At 40.0% G+C, this 22,916-nt stretch overlaps 1 protein-coding gene across 1 annotated transcript in view; it reads left to right on the forward strand.

Annotated features, from left to right (window-relative positions):
- LOC311158000 (connector enhancer of kinase suppressor of ras 2-like) overlaps window positions 1–22,916 on the forward strand; it is a gene marked incomplete at both ends in the record, with an annotated part of 163,244 nt that overhangs the window by 102,535 nt on the left and 37,793 nt on the right. Inside the window, 6 exons of the mRNA XM_084213090.1 lie at window positions 1,063–1,131; window positions 9,684–9,830; window positions 13,706–13,839; window positions 14,396–14,601; window positions 18,272–18,358; window positions 20,660–20,913. Coding sequence (XP_084069216.1) covers window positions 1,063–1,131; window positions 9,684–9,830; window positions 13,706–13,839; window positions 14,396–14,601; window positions 18,272–18,358; window positions 20,660–20,913 — 897 coding nt within the window. The remainder of the gene's footprint in view (window positions 1–1,062; window positions 1,132–9,683; window positions 9,831–13,705; window positions 13,840–14,395; window positions 14,602–18,271; window positions 18,359–20,659; window positions 20,914–22,916) is intronic.

Genomic DNA, 22,916 nt, shown 5'->3' on the forward strand with positions numbered 1-22,916 from the left:
TCTGGAGGATTATTTTGCTTTAAAAGTTTCAGCAGTTTGGCAAGGGGCACTCAGTCCTCTCCTCTCTCTGACCCCGCATCTCTCGAATAAACTTCCCCCTTGTCCGTGTCTCCTGGCTGAACAGGAGCTTCCACTGGGGTTTATTTTCCAAGGTGAGGTCTCAGCTCTTGAATTCTTTGTGGTATTTCCCTCCTGAGTGCCAGGTTGGTGTGCTCTGTGTCAGCAGAACACCAGGGCACAGTGCAAACTGTTTGCCTCGAGTTCTCAGCTCTCTGCTCCCGAGCCTGCTGATCTCCTGAATGACCCCGATTTCTCTCACAGATTTAAGATTTCATCAAAGCTTCTAAAAATTATTTGTACAATAGCAGTTGCCCACGTTTGAGTGGTTCCTCAATGGGTTTTAATCCATTTTCATCTGCTCAGAACAAGCTATATTTAGGGTAAGGGAGTTTTTCAGCTCCAGGATTATGAAATTATAAGAATTGTGATTTTATGTGTGTGTACATAAAGTCTCCTGAAGAGCAAGATCCTTACTCCTATCTGTAAATTGCCATGGTCTGTGTTCCAATGGTTCATTTAGCACTGCCTTGGGAGTGCTGGAGCTGGATTTGAAGGTATAAATACCCTGTGTGTGCAGAGCATCTTCAGTTCCCCTCAGCTGTGACTGCTCTGGAGAGGACTGAGCCCTGATTTCTGTCCCACACCCGGTCCAGCCCTGTCCTGGGTGTGCTGTAACAGATTTAACTCCATGAGATGTGAATTCACCCAGGGTATTCCCAACAAGGCTGCTCAGCTAAACAGAATGAAACAGCTCGTCTGGCCACAAGTGGCAGCTGGAATTCTAGGTTGGAATGGCAAATGGAATTCTAGATTACTCCATCAAATGTTATCAGAAAAAATATTTTTCCTTATGAATATGACCAGTTATTATTATTTGACAGCAGTAAGACTTCTTTAGGCACAGCTTTCTTGCCTCTTTCAGCATTCATTGTTTTAATTCCTGCTCTTTTCTTCCACCTTCACATCCTCCCTGTAAAGTGAATTTTTCTGTCTTGTCCTCAGTCTCCTGCTGACCAGTGTAAGAAAATCCATGCTGGTGATGAGGTGATCCAGGTCAACCACCAAACTGTGGTAAGTATTTTGGAAAATCTGTGCTCAGGCTTTGCGGTACAGAAAAGTAAAAAAGCTGATAAAAAGTACTAATTCTTCTTTGCCCAACTATATTATTATTATTTATGTCTTTTTAAGCATCATATTCACTGCTTATTCTTAATAAGAAAAGGCCCAAATTGAGTCCATAACCAGCCCAGAAGGATTAAGCCAAATTTACATTCTGCACAGCTGCTGTTCAACATCATACTCTTCTTATATAAGGAGATCCAAGAATATTTCCTTGAAGTTCTCAGACTTCTCATTATGCACTTGCCAGCTGCTTTAGCTTCTCCTCTTGAACAGAATTTTGCATTCTGTTTAATGCAGGATCCAGATTAATAATGCAGAAGTGCTGTAACAGCCATGTATGCTGAATCTGTTGGGGGGAAGATATAAAAATGATTAAAGTGTTGATAGAAATCCACCAGGGTTGGGGTTTGGGAATTCTTGGATGGAGGTTTATTTTTAAGATCCCCATAAGCAGGTGGATGCTGAACCTCAGTGTAGCAGTATGTAATTTAAATATAATTTAAATAGCTCCAGTGTTGCTGGAGCTACAGGTGAAAGGAACACTGGTATTTATTATTTCTTAGGCTAGTGACAAGGACAATGGTAACTTCCTTAGGAACTCCTAATTTAGCTATTTCACTTTGTCCTGCTGAACCCCATCTCCAGACACGGCAGCTGCAAAATTAAGAAATCTCTTTCTGTCTGTCACTTGTGTGAAGTGGAAATATGAAAGTCTGGCTATTAAAATCTTATGATTAGAGAGCAAATATTTTCTCTTGAAAAGAAGTATAACTTATTCATTTACACTTTAAATGTTAATGCAACACACAGCTCTTATCTGTATTAGAGAGTTGTCATAGCTACAAGCTGAAATATGCATTAGGCTGGCTTTCTCCATCAAACACACTCTTCAAGTGACAGATCTGATTTAATCTTTACTCCCATAGGTGAAATCCCCCATTCAGCTTCTCAAGAATTGGCTTTTTTAGCAACTCTTTCCATGTCTGTTATTACAGCAGGCTCAAGGTGGTTGATACTTGTAATCCCTTTCCACCTGAGGGCACAGGACCAACAGCTGAGTCAAGTGCCATAAAAGACTTTTTTTTCTAAAAATATCCCCCCCCATAATAAATTAATTATTCATTCTGAAGTTTCTAACAAGCCAAGGAAAGAGATAAATGGCACTGGTTCTTTTGGAAACTTCTTCTTGCTTTGAAATGGCTGGGAAAGTCTCAGTGTGCCTCCAGTTTGGAAAATCAGGCAGCAGTAGGGAGGGTTTGCATGGCTCAGAGGTGTGTGTCCCACTGCCACCCCTCATGGATTAGGAGTTCCAATATTTTAATATCCCTTAGATCTTCAAGTGTCACTTCTGGCACTCCTTGCTGCAAAGCACCCTCAGCTGTGCTCCTTCTTCCCCCAGTTACCACGTTAGCATGATCCATAGTTTGCTTATAATTAGCATTATTTTCATTAGTGGACTGGAATTATTAAAAGGCAACAGCTCATTAAATTTCCACATAATCAAAATTCTAATATTAGCACGACCAGCTCATAAAAAGGGGTGTAACCCATTTGAAAACAATGACTGGGGGGTAAGAGAACCTGCAGATCTCTGGTTTCCCCACAGGTTTTCCAGAGAAGATTTTATTTTGGTTATCCTAACCAAGACATTTGTTTAAGGTTGATGTTTCTGTCGCATTTTGGTACCAATACTTTGTATTATACCAAATATAAATCTTTCAACACAATGTGTTTGGAAGAAACTGTTGTGAAGATGATTAGAAAATGTCATTTTTCCTGACACTGCTGGAAATAGTTCCCTGGGCAGAGAAAGTATGGATCTCTTTTAGCAGATTCCAATCCTATAGCTGGCTACCAGCACCATTTAATCTGATTTTGACTGAACCAGGCCAGTGTACTTTCTAGAAAAATTCATATTCATTTAGTATGATCATCTGAGTTTTAAAACTTTCATTGATGTTCCCACAACCTGTAATAAATTGCTCCGGTAGTTAATTATTCTCATTGCTGGGGGGGAAAATGTAATTTTATTTGTAGTCTATATTTGTCTGGCATAAGCTTCCAGTCCTTTGATCTTGATGTATTTTTATCTCTTAAACTGGAGAGCAGGTTTCTCTTTTAGGTATTTTCAGGATGCAATCAAATTAGCTCGTCACATTTTTTTTTTAGTAAGGTGGATAATTTGAGCGCTTCCAGTTTGTCATCCTAATGCATGACCCTCCTCAGCATCCTCTTTAAACCTCTTTAAATCTCCTCTGCATTTCTCACAGGAGTTATGGAGCTGTCCAGGGCAAGGCTTCACTCGTGGGTAGGGCAGAACTGTGGTGCTGAAAGAGTAAAAATGAGATTGCAGAGCCTGGAGCTGCTCCAGGGTGGGAGGGTCAGGGTGGATTCCAGGAAAAGTTCTCCCTGCAGAGGATGGTTGGGCACAGAACAGATTCCCCAGGGAATGGGCACAACTTTTTACAGTTTTACTTCATTTTTCCAAAAGCTTTTCTATGGAGTTGAGAGTTAAAAAGTGTTCAGGAGGTATTAAAGGAGAGCTGCTTCCAAATTATATAATGCAACAACTGAAAAAGTGAGAAATAAAAGCTTTTCCACATGGAATCTGCTCTAACCAAGGAACACTCTGTAATACAATTACAAAGATCAAAGAAAAAATAATAGTACTTTAAGCAAGAAATTAATTAAAACAGGCAATTCACCACTGGCTGTTAAGATCATTTAATCATTATCCAATTTCCTTATTTGCTTTTCTGCTTCTTCTTGCTTATAAGATTTTAATAAAACAGTGTAAGAAACTTTAAGAATAAGTTATACATTCTAAATTACTGCCACCCTAACTCTCTATTTTTCCCTACAATACAACAACAGGCACCAATTCTGCCAGTGCCTTGTAGATTTTTTACTTCCTTTCCCATAAAATTCTACAGAAGTACTGAAGATGCCACTGTAGCACTTCTTTGTTTGCAAAATTAACAATTACTCTCTAGGTGCTCAGTTTAAATAGTAGATTTTATATTGTAATCATTTTTCAGCATAAACTTATGGAAATTAAATGGTGTTAATTTTCCTTTTTAGGTAGTTTTTCAGACAAATGAAAATACTGGAGATCAAATAAATATTGATCCATCTACCTCACCACCTGTAAAATATTTTATCTCCTTCTGGGTAGAGAAGTGATTTGTAAACAAGGGAAAACTGAATTTCTCTGTCTTCTATTCTTTGTAATTTTTTTTTTTTGTGAGGGTTAGGATTTGAAGGTTATTTCATAGGACAGAGAGCAATAATAAGGCTTTTAGTAATTCCTGTTGAAAGCTTGATGTTACTCAGGAGCACCTGGCAAGACTCCAGGAGTCAGAATGTAGTAATTAATCCCAAACCAACTGAGCACCACAGAGCTGATGTGACTGAAAATGGCAAAGATGAACTTGGAATTAATCAGGAACAGGTTTCCAGGAGAAACTGAGTTTAGATACCATTGTCTTGACATTAGTAATATCTTGTCTGAAATAGTGTGTGATCTCCAGGTCGTTTACAGCTATCAAAGGTGTTCAGGTAGATAGGAGCACTGAAAAAATGTCATGGGTAAAAAGGAAAATGTGTCATTCGTCTCATAGGAAGAGAAATTATTTAAGGATTTCAGTTTGGTTAACTCAGCCAGCTGGGGCTGAGACAGAATTCCTCTTTCTCCACAGACAGAGGCAATAAAGAGAAACAAATCCTCAAGGCATAAAACACTGCTGTGCCAGAGCAAGAGGGCACAGGACTATCTGTAATAAATCTGTTGTGCTACTTGTTTCTTATTTTCTCTTGAAACAGCTGCAGGTTTGAACTGAAGGAGTTGCATTTTCACACTTGGGGGTGTTCTTTGGAGTGATGGATCCTGTGTTTTCAAGGGCACAGAAGAAGGATGGGGACAGGTTTTTAGTAGGGTCTGTTGTAGAGGGGCAACAACTTTGCACTGAAAAGGGGGGAGATTTGGATCAGATGTAAGGAAGGGATTTTTTCAGTGAAACACAGGCACAGGGTGCCCAGAGAAGCTGTGACTGACCCTGGATCCCTGGAAGTGTCCAAGGCCAGCTTGGGCAGGGCTCTGAGCAACCCACTGGAGAATGTCCCTGCCCCTGGCAGGGGAGGTTGGACTAAACGACCTTAAAATGTCCCTTCAAAGCCCAAATACACTTTATTCTAAGTACATGATCAGCAGCCCAATGCCCTTTCATACTGCTCACTGTCAAATTACATGCTTGAAATTAAGTGTGTCAAGAGCCTGGCACAATGAAATCATTTCAGCACTAATTTATTTGTGTGAAGACAGTCATTGAATTAATACCCTCGGTGTCTGTTTGCTGAATTATAAATATGAGTCCTAATGAGAGCTCATTTTAGGTGGAGGTAATTCTGTAAATGTAGTGCCAGGTCACACCATCTGTGTTGCAGCACACTCTGTGTTGGGAAATGCAAGCAGGGGAAAAAAAAAAAAAGGACAAAAGCTGTCATGAGAATTTGAACTTCTTTCCCCAAAAGATGTCCTTCTGTTTCCAAACAAAGTGCCACATGTTACTTATTCTCCAGACCCTGCCTTTCAGAAAGGCTCAGCAAAGCCTCTCTTCCAGCAGCAGATCTTGCTTCTTCTTGGATTCTTGCTGTGTTTCTCCGTGAGTTAATGAAAATAACTCTGTAAGATAATGGGAGAACATTTGGTTTTAAATCATCAATTCTTGTTAGGAGCAGCTCGAATATTAATGAGAGTGAATCAGCTACAGGTGTTAATGACGAGCTTCCCCTTCAGTGACAGAAAAGTCTTATGATCTTCCAGCACATTTTTGTCTAATAATAATTTCTGATTTCCATCTTAATCAAACCAGCTCCCTTGATTAATTCCCTAATGAGGCAAAGTGAATTACTTAAAATATGAAAAGATTATAGTCTGCTTCCTTAAAAAAAGTTGGGTTTACACCAGCTGGTTTTTTTTTTTTTTTTAATGCAAATATGAGGAGAGGTCAAACTTTGGAGGTTCAAGTAAATATCCAGATGGCTTTGCTTATGTATTTGAAGAGTCATGAGGGGAAACATCTGTCCTGGTTCCTGGGAGGGGTTACTGCAGTCAGAGCAGAATTACTTGTTTTCAGGTAGTGTGCAATATAGTAGGATATAAATATTTAGAAAATATTTGGCACAACTGATTTCCAGCCCAAATGCCTGCAAAGGGAGATTTAAATTCCTGTTGGTTGTTGCTCTGTGTCTCCCCACCCCAGGCGATGCAGGGAGCAGAGCAGGCACAAATCCCCCAGGCAAATTCAGGTGTGAGCTCCCTTCCTGCTGGGAGGGACACTCAGTATTTCTGTATTCCTTAAAACTTTCCCTTTTTCAGAGTCCTGGCAGGGTTTGGTAAGGCAGTGAGGGAACTGAGGAACCCATTCCTGCCTTGTCCCCAGAAGTGTCAGGGAGAGCAGAGGGAGGAACAGACGCCTCTGTCCCCTGTGCACACCCAGCTCCACCATCTGAGCTAAACTTGGTTCTGAATTCCCACCACAGCAAATAGGTACAGTGAGTTGGGAAGCCATTGGCAGGGAGCTGAATAACTGCTCTGGAATCCTCTGATAAACACCACCCTCTTCCAGAGTTCTGCTGTTTTCTCAGTTCTCTTTCATAGACAAATATATCATGCACTTCTGCAGACACCCACCCAAAAATGCACTAATTTTTAACTTTTTTGTGTCCATCTGTAGCATTAGGAATTTTTTGCAGTGAGTCATCCCCAGGCAGGTAGGATTTCTTTTGAAAAGGGAGAAAAGGTGCTTTTCCAGCATGAACAGAGCTGGGAATTATAACAATGCTGAAATCCCCACTGCAGGGAGGATGCTTTCCAAATCCCATTCATGCAAATCCAGATCTTCTGAATGAGAAGGAGCAAAGTCATTATGAGGAGAGTCTAAAGAAGATATTGGAGAACTAAAAAACACTGCTTGGCTCTTAATGAAAGTGGGTTATGCTTTTCATGTTTTTCTCAACATATTAGTTAAGGAGTCCCAGCTACAAAATTATCAGGTTTGGGTCTAATTACCTCAGCATTGTGGAATTTCCTGGTAAAGGAATTTATTGTTTCAGCAGTTAATATTTTTTTAACTAATTTTTTAAAAGTTACTATATTCTTAATTTTCCACCACATAGTTTCTATGAGAAAACTAACAAATCCTTTACTACTGACAGGAGTCCACAGGTTTCTTTTGCCTGGAGCTCTTTATTCAACACTGAGGATGTACAAACAAATAAAAATGAATGACTGTGGCAATCTTAATTGTAAACTATGAAAATTTCAAACATCTGTCTCTGACCATTTTGAGTGAATTCTTCTGCATTCTTCCATGTTTCTGCCATCTTTAGCATCTAAATTAGCATCCATTTTCATTTATGGAGGAAAATGAAAAGTATCACACTGGTCTTTTTTATTTCTTCATTGTTCTAATGTTAATTTAACTTTCCTTTCTGAAATATCCTAACCCATTTTGTAGAATTCAATTTTGACTGTATGTGCCAAAAATCTTAAAGGAGCAAAATACCTTTGTGGAGAATGCATCTTATCAGAGCTAGAAGTCAGTAATTCCTTTAAAGACTGATTCTTTAGGAGTAAATGTCAAAATCTGACTCAAGGACTGGTTTTCAACTAAGATTTTTAATCCACTGTAATGACTTCTCTTTTTTCAAAGCTATTTTTAGCAATACAATTTATAATAAGTTGTCCAAATTCCTGAGAGCATTTTATCATTGCCCAGTAGTAATGACTGCAGACGGTGCTCTGATAGATCTTGGTATTTAATGGTTTTGTCATTAAAGTTCTCATTGGAATAATTTATCCTTCCCTTAATTATTTATCAGTCTTTTCTAAAAGGAGCCCATGGAACTCTAAGGATTTCGGCAATCTGAAAATTACATCAATCTATAAAAATCAAAGAGAGTTCCATTTGATTTCTATAATTGAGTAAAAGAGGGGAAAAAAAATATATATATGGTGCTTTTATAGACACAGCCCAAACTGGAGGAGATTTTTGGGATGCAAGCTGCCATCCTTGCATTTGTTTGGATGTGGCCTATTTACAATTACTGCTGGTGTCTGGTTTCCCGTGGCCAGTGCATTTTTAGCAAGTTTTCTATAGAACATCAGCATTAAAAATAGAACAGAACTTTTAAAAGCTTTTAAAGTCCTTTTTGGAATTCCAACTTCTGCACTTGTGCCCCAGGTGGATGCTCCCAGTGGGATCCTGGCTTTGGTCCACTGTGGAGGCAGCTTGGAACCTGACAGGCACATCCCAAATTCTCTCCAGACCTTAGAAGAGCATTTTAGTTCCAATCTCTTGGAGGTTGTTTTCTGTTTTCCCTTCACCTTTTTCTGTAATCAGATCTATTCTTCCTCTAAGAGGAAGTCATTACAGATTCCACCTGATGTAACAATGCACACTGCCCTGTGCCTGAGCACCTAAATAATTTATTGTCCTGCTCTTTAATAGCAGTGGGGATTCACACTCTGGTCAGAAGAGAAACTAGGATTGAAATGTTATTAGTGAACCCTGACAGGTCAGACATGGCCAGTATAAAGATATTTACTGCTGGCATGTTTTGGTGCTGGTGCTGTTCTGGGATTCACTAAACTTTCATTCTCCCAGGTTCATGTCAGGGCTGATGCAGCTGCCTTGGCAAGGCTGTGTCTGGGAATTGCTGTGTGGACACAGCATCCCAATTCCTGCTCATGCAGCTCTGCTCAGCATTTACTGCAGGTCTTTGCCATGGCCATGAACTACTGCTCTAAAAATCTGCTGTGAGTGGGACAGAAAAGGCAGGGGAAAGAGAAAAGCCCTAAAAATACATTTTCTGCCTTTGTGTATAAATAATTCATAATAATATAATAATCCATCGATTCCTATTTAAATAATCAAGTTGATTAAGAAATGTCTCCAAGTATTTTTTTTTCTCTGAGTGGCACATCCTTACAGTACCAGTGATTCCCTTTTTTATGGCTCTGTTTGCAATTTACAGTAACTTGGAGGCTCAGCTGTGCCCAGGGGCTGGACAGATAAACCAAGAAATGATCATTTATCTCCAGTCAGGGGCTTGCAGCTCTCACATCCACGCTGCATTTGTTGTTGCAGCGCAGTCTGGCTTCCTCCTCAGCACTCCCTCTTGCAACTCAGAGCCCAGACTGAAATGATTTCATGACTTCTAGACCTCATCTTCTGATTTAAAATGTTCAGTGATCTCACAAGTTACTGAAAGGGTAACAGTGTTCACTTCTGCCTTATTCTGTTCAGGAACATGGCTAAAGAAAAGAAAGATAAAAATCCAGCTGCAGCAGCGTGATTTCAGTGCAACAGGGTCTATAGAAACTGCTTGTGTTTGCAAGGAGCAGGTTGTAATAGACCCTGCTGGTTAACAGAACATTTCCTTCACATTTCAACTGAAATGGAAAGCTTTCAAAATTCAATTATGGACTTTTTCCTTAGGTCGGCTGGCAGTTAAAGAACCTAGTAAATGCACTGTGGGAAGACCCAAATGGAGTGATTTTAACCTTGAAAAAACGTCCTCAGAACACCCTGGTTTCTGCTCCTGCCCTTCTGAAGAACGTGAGGTGGAAGCCTCTGGCACTGCAGGTAAGGTGGCTGCTGCAATGTCCTGGTAAATCCTTTATTCCAGAGAAAACCCTGGGATTTTACCTTCCAATGGAAGGAACAGGAGCCTGTCCCAAACCCCTCTGCAGCAGAGTGCTGGGATAAACGAGTGGGGCAATGCTCAGATTGTTCTCTCCACCTTTTGGTGACTCTGGCAGGAATTCAGACAAGGAAAGAACATTTACAGAAAGTTTTATGAAGAACAAGGTTCAGTGCCTGCTCTGCCTGGCAGGGGCAGCAGTGCCTCCCTGTTTCCATCATTTCTCAGTCTGTCACCTACTTGTTTGTGCTCAAGTGTGTCAGATCCATTGAATTCCAGGAGAGCCCTGCTCCTGTTGTGCACCTCTCGTGCAGTTGGGGTTTTTGGCAGCAGGGATGACAGAATCTCTGGTATTTTCTGTGTATTCATTCCTTGAAAACCTGCTCATGCAAAAAAATAAAAGATAATTGTGAACATCAGAGCTGCTTCTTCCTACAGCAGGAAAAACTGGCAGAAACACTGAACTCAAAATGTCATTTTTAAAGGGAAGGCTTGCCAGTAAGTCAGTAACTTCTGATGGTTGTCTCTAATGCCATTTAACACCCTGTAAGAAGTTGATGCACTTCATCATGTGGAAGCTTCTCAGAGCTGTTTTGCTTGGGTCACAGGATACATGAACGTGTTTCTGAAGGATTTTTAAATTAATGAAACAAAGCAAACCCTTCAAGATTATCCAGGCAGATTTCCTCCCTGCCTGGCATTTTCTAAATCTTTCATTTCTCAGAGTTCCTGAATCCTGCACAGAGGCTTCTCTTAAGGAGTTTGTGTAATCCTTGCAGCCCAGGAATGCTGACAGTGGGATTTAGGGCCACCTTTCTGTCTCTGTACCTGCCCCTGGGGGAGAGGGATGGGGCCCTGGGACCCCCAGAGGGGATTTTTCTGTCATAACACTGCAGGAAAAACATCCTTTGCTCTGGCAAGATGCTCATGCATGTACTTGTGAACTTCAGCTGGAGCCTCCAGGGGCAGCAAAATGGAAATTGCAATTGCACAGGGCTTCCAGAGAGATCCTCTCTTTATATTTGTGCACTAAAGAATCATCATTGGCAGGCAGCCCTGGATGTGAGGCTGTGGCAGAGTGAGCAGTGTGTGCTGTGCACACTGCATGCGTGGATTTGCCATCAAAAATGCAACTTTGGCTGTGGGAGCCAGAAAAGGGAAAGTGCACCAAGCTGCTTTTGTGGAGTTCTCAGCAGTTCTGGGTTTGTGATGTCTCCTCCCCTGAGGAGCACAGGGTGCTTGGAGCATCTCCTTCCTGGGGTGTGTTCCTTCTGTATCAGAGAATAGAGGGGTGAGATATCTAAATAAAAATATAAACCCTTTTGGAAAACAAAACCAGCCCTGCCAGCGTTCCTTTAAGAGCACATTCTGTTAGGAGGCTTTGAAAACCAGTTTTAGATCCTTTATTCCTCCTGCCACAGAGACAAACTCAAACGTCAGGAGCTGGCTCTGTTTCAGCAGGCAGGTTTTGGGTTTGCCTGCTTCCCGCAGCTCTCACCTGGATCTGGTGTTATTTATTATTGTCAGTAATGACTTGGAAGCAGCCTGATGAAATTCCAAGATGCCACTGAAGCCTGTGCTTCCTGGACAGCTGACACAACAGCTTGTTGCTGCTGGAAGCAGTGAGCTCACTTCCCTCTCCTGTGGGCTGCAGTGCCCTCACCTCTCAGAGCCTTTGGCACTTTCCAGAGCAGTGGGATTGCAGGAGGATTTCTGGGCTGGTTGGTTTGTTTGTTGGTTGGTTTGTTGGTTTGTTTGGGGTTCTGGAGTTTGTGCTGCTCGTGGGTTAGATGGGACCCTGCAGAGCAGAGACAGGAGGGTTGGCAGCCAGGGAGGAGCAGGACAGGGACACCAAACAGCTGCAGGAAAATGCCTGAGAGAAAGCAGATTGAGAGAGAAACAGCTCAGCAAAAGGGGGATAACACACCTGGGTGTGCTGGATTTCCTGGGGTGTTCCAGGTCCAGATCCATCCATGTTTCTCTGCACCTGCTCTTTTCATGCTGCACCCCATTTATCCATTTCTCATTTTTCACATGTCCACATGTGGAGCAATTTTTCCATTCTGATTTCCAATAGAATGGAAATCATTCCATTTTCTGGAAATCAATTTTCTGCTGGTAAAAAAAAAAACCAAACCCCAAAACAACCAAAACAAAAGCAGTACATAATTAGGGAAGGCAAAAAGGAAATGGGGTTTAAGAACTTGAAATCATATTTGTTACCTCAGGTTGGTGCACAGCAGGAAGTTTTATTTAAAAGTTGGCATGTTCTCTATTGTTGCTTAAGGCACTTAAAGAGGTTATTAATATTTTTTTCTGCAATAATTAAGTTTAAAATTATACCACATAGGTAATTTATGAATTATTGATGATACAGAATCTGTGAGGCCTTATAAAATTTATTACTTGGCCTTGTTGTAGTATTCTTTTGCTTTAGAGGGTTTTCCTTGATGCTGAATTAACAACAGCAGAGTTTCCATTTGCCAGTTCTGTGCTCTATTATCTGTCAGTGAGATTTGTGATACCATTTTTTTTCCCCTTTTGTCTCTGGCTGACATTATGTGATAGTAGAAGATTATTTGAATTTTTAAACTCTCTAATTATTTTTCCACTCAGGACTAAATGTGGTTTTTTTTTTCATTTGCAATGGCAAATAGTGCTCTGCACACTACAACTTCATTCAAATAAAATACAACATATACTGTATGTTTTTCTTTGCTTTTTTGGAGAGCTTTTCAAATTTGAATAATCCTTCCTGTCACAACTAATTGATCCAGAAAAATTACACCATTTATTATTTAGTTTAACAACAAGCATAGAGAACTAATATAATTTTGACCCCTTTGTAGACTAAAATTCTTATTAAAAAACCCATTTTTTTTTTTATTTAGGACTGCTTTTACTTTATGATCCACATTAAAAATATTTCAGTGCTTACCTCTGGAGGACAGAAAACATTTTATTTAGAAAATAAATGTGTTTATAGCTTTCATCCAAATTTTGAATCACTGGGTTTTCCTTCCACCTGTAGGAAGCTGGTTGTATCTATTTAACCATAACTTCTATAAATAAAAATATTTTCTATTTCTTGAGTATCAACACAGACTGAACCTTGGTTGGAAAATATTCTCTGTTTATCTCTCTGTATCCTGCCCAGCATATTTGGTTATCATCCTTCTAGTCCTTGCAGACCATTGGCTTGACCTTCTCTATGACATCTGAATCAAACAATTGTGTTCAATGCCATGTGAAAGCTTAAAAAGTAAAGATCTTAAAGGATATTTATGGATTGTTTAGGTTAATTTCTATTTCTTTGCTATTTTCCACTGAACATGTATTGGTATCACCATGGCTATAAAGCCAAAGGACAATGAATTCTGCTGTCTTAAAAAATCATGTTCTGTTCTTGCTAACAATAAATCTTCCACTGAAACCAACACAATCATTTCATTCAGTACAAGTATTCCAGAGCTCTGTAATTAACTTCTGTATTAATGGCATTTAATACAGTGTGTCCTTTCTCCTCAGATAATTGATTTTCTGCATTGATTAAAGATCATATTTTGATTGAGTCTCAGATTTTCCCTTGAGGTGGCTTTTAAATTAATTTAATGGTCGTTTATCAGTTTCTTTCATAACTTTCTTGAAGTCTAGAGTTTCACTGGACACCTTTTTGGAAGAAACTTCAGAAATTAAAACAAATGGCTTATCCAAGAAAAGAGGTCAAAATTCCTAAAATTATGCACACTGGTTTTGTTGTTTCTTGTAGCACAGAAAAAATTAATTTATACTTCTTGTGCCTTTTTGATTTTTCCAGCCTGTGATTCCAACCAGCCCCACGAGCAGCTCTACAACCCCAACGAGTACCATGGGCATGTCCTCAAAAATGGACAACTCTGCACTCCAGGACGTTTTCATTCTCTCCCCTATGTCAGGACTTTATGGCCCCAGGTATTTATGTCCTAAAGAAATTGAGGTTTTGAAAAATAAAATTTTACACTTTGGTTTCATTAGATTTATGAAACAAAACCAAAACCACCAGCCCAACCATCAAGGTAAATAATTAATAAAATTAAGAGCTAAAAATACATTAAGCACCACATCACTGTTTTGAGGGACTTAACTTTCACTTAGCTGAGCAAAACGTGGGTTTAGCCTTAAATCAAGAAAGTATTTAAAGAAGTCTTGAAACAATTAGTTTGATTCACTTTTATGTGTCTACTTTTATCTTATTCTTGAGCATTTCTGCAAGGGAAACCCTTGTATGCTCATATTAAACCATTCCTTATGTTCTCCTTCAGATCCTAGAAAACTCCTGAATGTTTATCTCACAATTAAAGTGTGACTTAATTATGGTTTTGTTAATTCACATTTGTTGAATTGCCTCCCTTATAAAGTGAACATTCCAATTGCAAGATTTTTTAAAATTTGTAGCATTTGGAAGAGGCAGTTGGATTCTGGAAGTTTCCCTTGAAAGGCTCATTTCTCCATCATCTTCTGTTTTTAGGGACGAAATTGGAATAATGTCCTGTGACGACATCAGCAAGTTTGGAAAGTCTGGGATGAAGGGCTCTGAGTCTCCAAACTATTTCCTGGAGCACGAGAGTGGGAAATTCTACACGCTGATAGAGGGGGAAGGGCCCCCGGGGGGCTCCGAGTATGAGAGGAGCAGAGCCTCGGGCGTCAGGAGGAGGGAGAAGACCCCCACCCACGGTAGGCTGCTCCTCTCCTCCTCAACCTCCTGATTTACAAACTCTGCAACACCCCCAGATCTGTCATTCTTGCCAGACTCTGACCTGCTGGCTCTGAACAGTAAGCAGAATTTCACGTGAAGGAATAATTAGAAAAACCACACACTAACATTGCTGGTGAGGAGGAAGTTATTCATACAGTTATTTTGCAGTTCACTCTAGAACGTTGAGTGGTAATTAAATTCATATTATTTGAATAGCCAGCATCTTTATTTACTCCATTTCCCCTCCCAAAGTCCTGGAGATTATTCCACTTGCAATGTTCTGGGCTGTTAAACTTCAGTGAAGGAGCTGCCTCGTGGTGTGAAAGTGTCTGTAAGATGGAAGGCCCTCCAAAATTCAGCACTGCATTAAATGCATGAGGAGCATCCCACAATGCACTCATTAGTGCTGGAACTGTACTTCAAAACCTTAAGATGAGGATGCCTAAATATATAAAATGCTGTTAAACAGTAATTAATTCTGGTTTTCTGTAGAAATGCATAAATCCCTGTCGAGTGTACAGGCGAGCAGTCACACGTGCTTGTGTACAAGTGTATGGATCTATATTTATGGATCTATATAAAAGGTGATGTTGAAAATTAACTGCTAATATTTTTTTTGCTTCTCTGCTTAAACTGAATTGCTTGGTGTTTAATGAATTTGAGAAAAATACTGCTGAAATACAGCAGGGTATGGGCTGTGTACTTTCAGTTGCTTTATTTTCAAGGCAGCAGGACAGTCTTGTAAAGCTTACAAATTTCAGATAGGAGGTTTCTTTTGAAAACTGGAATTATGTCTGATTTAGAAAATGGCATTATTTCTGAGCCTCAGAGAAAGCAAAGACCACAGTGTTCTCTGTGGGTAGCTGCCATCTTTTGAGATCTATACAGATATTTATTTATATATGGCAAGCCATCCATAAGTCCTTTATTCCCCTACTCTGAGATCTTTTTTTCTCTCTCATTCCATTAAAAAGCCCCAACAACTCCCTAAGTTTTTGCCTTTGAAATTTAGGACAGGGAAAACCTCTCAGAAGCCCAGAGCAGTAAAGGAAAATGTGTCAGTGAAGAACACAGGCACTAAAATCCTGCTGCAGTTCAGGGGAAAGAATCCCAAGAGTGGTTCTGGTGGGAGATCCAACAGCAGCTGAAAGGGAGCACAGTGGGGGGAAAAAAAGAAAACTCTTGGAGCCCTGCAGTCCCTGATTCTCTGCTGCTGGGTCTGGTGTGGGGTTTGCCACCAGGGATGCTCTCAAATGCAGCTTCTCTGCCTCCTGCTCTTGGTATTTATCTTGTTTTTAGCAGTCACACAGAACTTCCCTCCTGCTGCTGTAATTTGCTGATTGCAGCTGGATTTCTGGTGAAAGTGGCAAGTCAAATGGACTTGATGGGGTGTGTATATGCACACAGAACCTTTTCAGGGGAGGAAATCTTAATAAATCTTTGTTATAGGCAGGATATTTTTAGGAACTGCTTCAGTCATCTGCTTGGTGCTTGAAAGAGCTGTGATGCTGAGGAACAGGATTCCATCTTGGGACCAGTAATGTTCACTCTTTATCTCCTTGGGAAGTGACATCATTTTAAAACAGAATTTGAAAGATAAAGAGAAATCTTAACTGTGATTAAAATTGGAGCCAGATGGGTGTATTTGGCTGCTTTCATAAATTCTTCCTGCATGGTGGCTTAAAATATTGGGCTCCCTGCCTGATCCCAGGAGTACACAAGTTGGTTTTTTTTTATTTCTATGATGGAGAATTCGGATTGAAATCCAGAAGGAATTTGGTTTTAAAGTCTCTGAAATATGCCTTTCTCTCAAAAATGACTGCCACACCAGATTTTTTTTTTTTAAATACAGATTTAATTAATCTGTTGATTAACAGACATGCAAATGATGTTCTGCTGTAGTGGAAGGTTTTGTACTTTCTGACTGAGGTGACATCCATCATCAAAATGACAATGTGTCTTTCAGTAAAAAGACAGGATTTATGGCAACTCCAACAAACTGAGGCTGGAACCACAGAGCCATGGGCAAAGAAATGAAAATAAAACTTCTGAAGCCTTTCATGGCCAAGCAGCCACTTTCATTATTGCTTGAGCTGACACAAACTACTGCTCCAAAATTCCAGCCTTGGACCTAGCAGGATTGCAGCCATTATTAGAAATCAGTCTCCTGTGCAGCTGGTAGGTGGATGGATACTCAGGCAGGTGATGGGTATTGAATATTACATGCAAGATACAAGATAAATAATAAGTGCATTTTTTCCAATGCATTTATGAAAATTAAGCTTGTTTCTAACAACTTTGCAGTGCATTTTTTGTTTTACTTTACATTATACTCTGTTTTTTTCCTGCCTCTAAAATGCTCTGGTCTAAAGAGCTCTTGTGGCAATGCATTTCAAACCTCTTCCATTTTTGTGTTAGAGGCAAAAGCATCATAAATATTTTTTTTCTCTTTCACTTTATTCTGGTATCCTTGTACACAGCAATTTTTTGCTCCTCAGAAAAATATCCAAGCTGCAATGTCAAAACAATTTATAGGTTACTTTTCATTGGGAAAGGACTCGGAAGTGAAATAAGCAGTTTACAAAATCACTCGTTCATTTGCCTTATGTGATTCCTGTCCTGAATTTCTATTTCTGATGTCTGTTGTGCTGTGGCATCAGTATTTGTTATAAATCACTTCAGAGCTTCAGATCTTTCTGTTCTTTACAGAAAAACTGCTCAGTTTGGTTATGGTGATCTTCACTTGCTTTGTGCCTTCCTGTTTTCTTTTTAGAAAATTTTTAGTCTTGTTTCTCTATCTTTTTATATTAATGATTTTTTTTAATTGAAGTTTTTTCCTTAATTGATATTGTTCTTCTAAGGATTAGGAGTTGAATCCTACATTTGTAGTTGAAGGCAGTCTCAGCTGTGGGGCAGAAAATGAAATGTATTTTTCCATAGGATTATTAATGCCCTAAATTTCATGGCGTGCACAAAAGTGTAAGATGGGCAAACCTCAGCACCCCAAATATCCCCCCTGTGATTTTCAGGAGATCTGGGGCTGTTCCTGCTCTGGTGCCCTCCCATCCCTGCTCTGCTGCTCAGGTAGGGAATGGCTCGGGCACATCAGGGTCCCACTGCCCCAGTGCCATGAAATCCCACGGGTTAAACCCCGGGGCTGAATCTCCTTTGCTGGCTGTTGTCCCCAAACTGAACCCCAGGTTTTCCTCCAGAGCCAGTGGAAATTAATGTTCCTTGAAATGAGATCCCCTCACTTCCCACCCTGTGATTTCCCAGGTCAGGGGGGTTGATGTTTCCCTGACAGATCTGTGTGTTGTGTCTGTATTAATTCTCTCTCTACTTTTCCTACAGCATTTTCACTTAAAATCTGTTTCTCTCTCTATTCCCAACACCTGTTTAATGACTGAGGAAGTTCACACAGAGCAGAGTTTTCAAAGGAATTTGTAATCTGCTTTACTTTTACAAGGAATTTCACCAGAGCTGGCGGTGCTTCCCTTGAGGTGGGGGTGATGAAGAGGAGGCTCTGGGATGTTTCACTGAAGGCACAGCTCCCATGCTGGACTGCTCTGTCACACCTGGAATTTACAGACACTGCTGACCCTGCCATTCCCAGCCTTCCAAAATTCCATTGGTTTTCCTTGTTTGCAGGAGATTTGAGGCCAGTCTCGATGCCCACGGAGTACAGCTGGATAGGGGAGCCCAAAGAGCAGAACATGTACAAGAGGGGAAGCAGAGGTGAGTATTTCTTTTTCTCTCCTCTTCTCCAAGATGTTTTTCCTTTGTTGCTTAAGGAGCATCACAGGAAAAAAATCTTTTTTTTTTTTTTTAGTGTCACAGAAGATATAAACCAGCCTGCTTCGTTGTTTAGTGTCTGTGTTTTTCTGTTTCTGAAAATTAAAAATTTGTCTTAGTAGGAGGAATTTAATTCTAGTATAAAGTAGGAGGAATTTAATTCTAATATAAAGAAACATAAACATCAAGGGGAAAAGTACTTTGAAGGCTCAGATATGTGTTAAAAGCAATCAGTTCTAAATCTGCACAGCTCTGGAAAACAGTAAGTGATGTTGCAGATGTAAAGTAGCATCCTCTGAGAACATTTTGATCAGTATGAATTAAAATTTGGAACAGGAATCAGCAACTGTACTGTCAGTGTTCAGACCAGCAGTTCTCATCACAGAAACTTCCATTGATCCCAGTGGGAATTATGAACTTTGCAAGAAAGAAAAGTGACTGCACAGTTTCTTTTTTCCTTTATTTCCTCTGGCAAAAAGAAAACATGTAATTCAAAAGAATATTCTTCAAATATACAACCATATTTATTGTGACACTGACTGTTGAAGATTCTTGAATGCTATTTTTAGAATCTTTTAGGCATGGTCTGGAAGCTGAGAGGAGTTCAAATTGACTCCTAAAAATGTGATAAAAAAATGAATTATATTCTTGAAGATCAATACAGGATTTTAAACTACTTTTTTCAGTAAACTTCTATTCCAAGAGAAAATAAATTTCATTTAAGGCACTAGCCTTTCCTGATTTATTCCAAATCTGTTGATGTGTGTTTAGCTCATATTTCACTGCTGCAGACAGTAACAGACTTGTTGCCTGGCCAGCTCTTTGAAACTGTGCCCAAGTTTGCTGCACATCTCCTTAAAACCGTTATTCCAGCTTGTCAAATTCCTTGAAATTACAATCCTGGTGTCTGGAATGGTCCCAGAGATGCTCCCTGCATGATACAAGCCAGTAATATTTTCTGTGTCTGCTCCCTTTCACCATTTGTGGTGAAATGTGGAATGGAGTGCAGGGAGAGCCCTCACAATTCCCTGGACGCTCCCAGGACTTTTCCCAGTTCAACAGGACCCAGGGATGTCTCTGGCCAGCCAAAAAGGTTCTCTGTGCCATTCACATTCTCTGGAAAAATCCCTTCACCCAGGATTTTTCTCCTGGGAAGCTGAGAGGCCTCAGAGAAAAAGGAGAACAATTCTTATCTCATTTGCTTCTCCTGTGTGGAATGTGTTTGGAGATTGTTCCATTGCATTCTGCTGGGAGTTGTTTTGACTCTTTGGCCAATCAGGGCCAAGCTGTGTCAGGACTCTGGAAAAAGTCAGGAGTTTTCATTATTATCTTTTTAGCATTAAGTATCTTTTCTGTATTCTTTAGTACAGTATAGTATTCTTTAATATAATATAGTTATAATTCTAAATAATAATAATAATAATAATAATAATAATAATAATAATAATAATAATAATAATAATAATAATAATAATAATAATAATAATAATAATCTGAAACTATAGTAATAATATTAATATTATTAACATTAATAGTTTTGAAATATATTATATTATATTATATTATATTATATTATATTATATTATATTATATTATATTATATTATATTATATTATATTATATTATATTATATTATATTATATTATATTATATTATATTATATTATATTATATTACATTATATTATATTACATTATATTACATTACATTATATTACATTACATTATATTACATTACATTATATTACATTACATTATATTACATTACATTATATTACATTACATTATATTACATTACATTATATTACATTACATTATATTACATTACATTATATTACATTACATTATATTACATTACATTATATTACATTACATTATATTACATTACATTATATTACATTACATTATATTACATTACATTATATTACATTACATTATATTATATTGCATTGTGTTATGTTGTGTTATATTATTTTATGTTATGTTGTGTTATATTAATATATCTATATCATATCTATATCATTACTATATCATATCATTACTATATTATTTTATTATATTATTATTATTTTATTTTATTAATAGAATATAATAATAATTAAAAACTAATAAACTAGCCTTCTGAGAACATGAAGTCAGATGCATCATTCCTGCCTTTGTCAGAGCATTCCCAGCCTATACAATGGTTCTCTGCTTGTTTCCTCTTCCTAATGTTTCTTTTTGCCTTCCTCCCCCTCCAACCACTGACTCTGAGAACTCGCTGCTGCGCTACCTGAGCGATGACAAGATCCTGGTGATCCAGGAGGAGCCCCTGGCGCAGAAGGACAGCAAAAGGGACACGGCCAGGAGGTCCAGGAGGAAGGGCAAAGGGCCAGGGAACCCCGGCTTCCCCATCAGCCCCTCGGTGCTGGCCTCCACCGTGAGCATCAGGATGGAGCCCGGGCAGCAGGACGTGCTCGGCTTCTCCCTGGCCGAGAGCAACACCGTGCCGCTCTACCACGTGAGTGCAGCCAGCGAGGGCTCAGACACACAGACAGGGGCTCTGCAACGGGGGACACACAGACAGACAGGGGCTCTGCAACGGGGGACACACAGACAGACAGGGGCTCTGCAACGGGGGACACACAGACAGACAGGGGCTCTGCAACGGGGGGACACCCAGACAGGGGCTCTGCAACGGGGGGACACCCAGACAGGGGCTCTGCAACGGGGGACACACAGACAGACAGGGGCTCTGCAACGGGGGGACACACAGACAGACAGGGGCTCTGCAACGGGGGACACACAGACAGACAGGGGCTCTGCAACGGGGGGACACACAGACAGACAGGGGCTCTGCAACGGGGGACACACAGACAGGGGCTCTGCAACGGGGGGACACACAGACAGACAGGGGCTCTGCAATGGGGGACACCCAGACAGGGGCTCTGCAAGGGGGATGGATCCAGGCATTCAGGTGTTCTCCTGTAGGATGGATCCAGGCATTCAGGTGCTCCCCTGGGGGATGGATCCAGGCATTCAGGTGTTCTCCTGTAAGGGCTGATCCAGGCATTCAGGTGCTCTCCTGTAGGATGGATCCAGGTATTCAAATGTTCTCCTGTGGGACTGATCCAGGCAGTCAGGGGCTCTCCTGTAGGGCTGATCCAGGCATTCAGGTGTTTTCCTGTAGGATGGATCCAGGCATTCAGATGTTCTCCTATGGGATGGATCCAGGGATTCAGGTGCTCTCCTGTAAGGGCTGATCCAGGCATTCAGGTGTTCTCCTGTAGGGCTGATCCAGGCATTCAGGTGTTCTCCTGTGGGACTGATCCAGGCATTCAGGTGCTCCCCTGGGGGATGGATCCAGGCATTCAAATGTTCTCCTGTAGGATCCAGGCATTCAAATGTTCTCCTGTAGGATCCATCCAGACATTCAAGTGTTGTCCCCTTAGGATCCATCCAGGCATTCCAGTGTTCCCCTGTGGGACTGATCCAGGCATTCAGGTGTTCTCCTGTAGGATGGATCCAGGCATTCAGATATTCTCCTCTTAGGACTGATCCAGGCATTCAGATATTCTCCTCTTAGGACTGATCCAGGCATAAAGGCTCAGTCCTCCACTTCATGTCTTCGTGCTGTATTTCATAGTCTGAGGAAGGCTGCTCAGCATTGGTGTCATGATGAATTTCTCCTAAGAGTCACTTTTTCAATGTCAGTATCACGACAGCTTTCTCATAAAAGTCAGGACAGAACAGCAAAACACAAGGCAAGAATCATTTGCTGTCAGATGCTTTAATAAAATCATGCTCTTAATTACTCAGTCTCACTGAGTTTAGTTTAATTAGACTGTATTATCTCTGAAGGTTCATAAGGATCCTGCACTCAGCCTCTGATAATGATTTATTATACATTAATTTATAAGCTTTTGTGCCTTCACTTTGATTACTGTGTCTTGTAAAAACAGATGAGTTTAATGGAGTTACTGTTTATTTAAATTTATTTATTTAAATTGTGGATTTAACTCTCTCTGACAGAGATTATCAGTATCATAAAGTCAAAGCAAAGGATTTCAAATCTGGAGAGAAAATCAGCAGGTAATTTATCAGGATGAAAGAGAAATTTATTATACAACCCTGCAACAAACCCCAACAATATCTCATAACTTGGTAGATGAATCAGCTGGTTTCAGTCAGTCTTTATAATTCTGTTGATGATCTGCTGGCTCACCTAAGTTCTGAAGAGAGAGAAAATGGGTCATTTTGGGTAAGAAGCAAATTCCACCCTTGATTTCAGGACTGAAGTTGTAGTTTCTTGCATGATTCCCACAGCATCATGCAATTAATTGATGTGAGCAGTGTGATATTGGATAATAATAAAGTAAATATTTAAAAATACCTGAATGACATAAAATGTCAACTCTAAAGGGTCTGAAGGAAAAGCTGGAAACTGGAACACAGGAAGAGACAACATGGAGTGATTGTTCCACCCTAGGAGTGAGTGAGTGTTCACAAACCCAGTCCCATGTG

This window comes from Fringilla coelebs (genome assembly GCF_963513975.1).
Source record: "Fringilla coelebs genome assembly, chromosome: 11".
In the NCBI taxonomy this organism is placed as follows: Eukaryota; Metazoa; Chordata; class Aves; order Passeriformes; family Fringillidae; genus Fringilla; species Fringilla coelebs.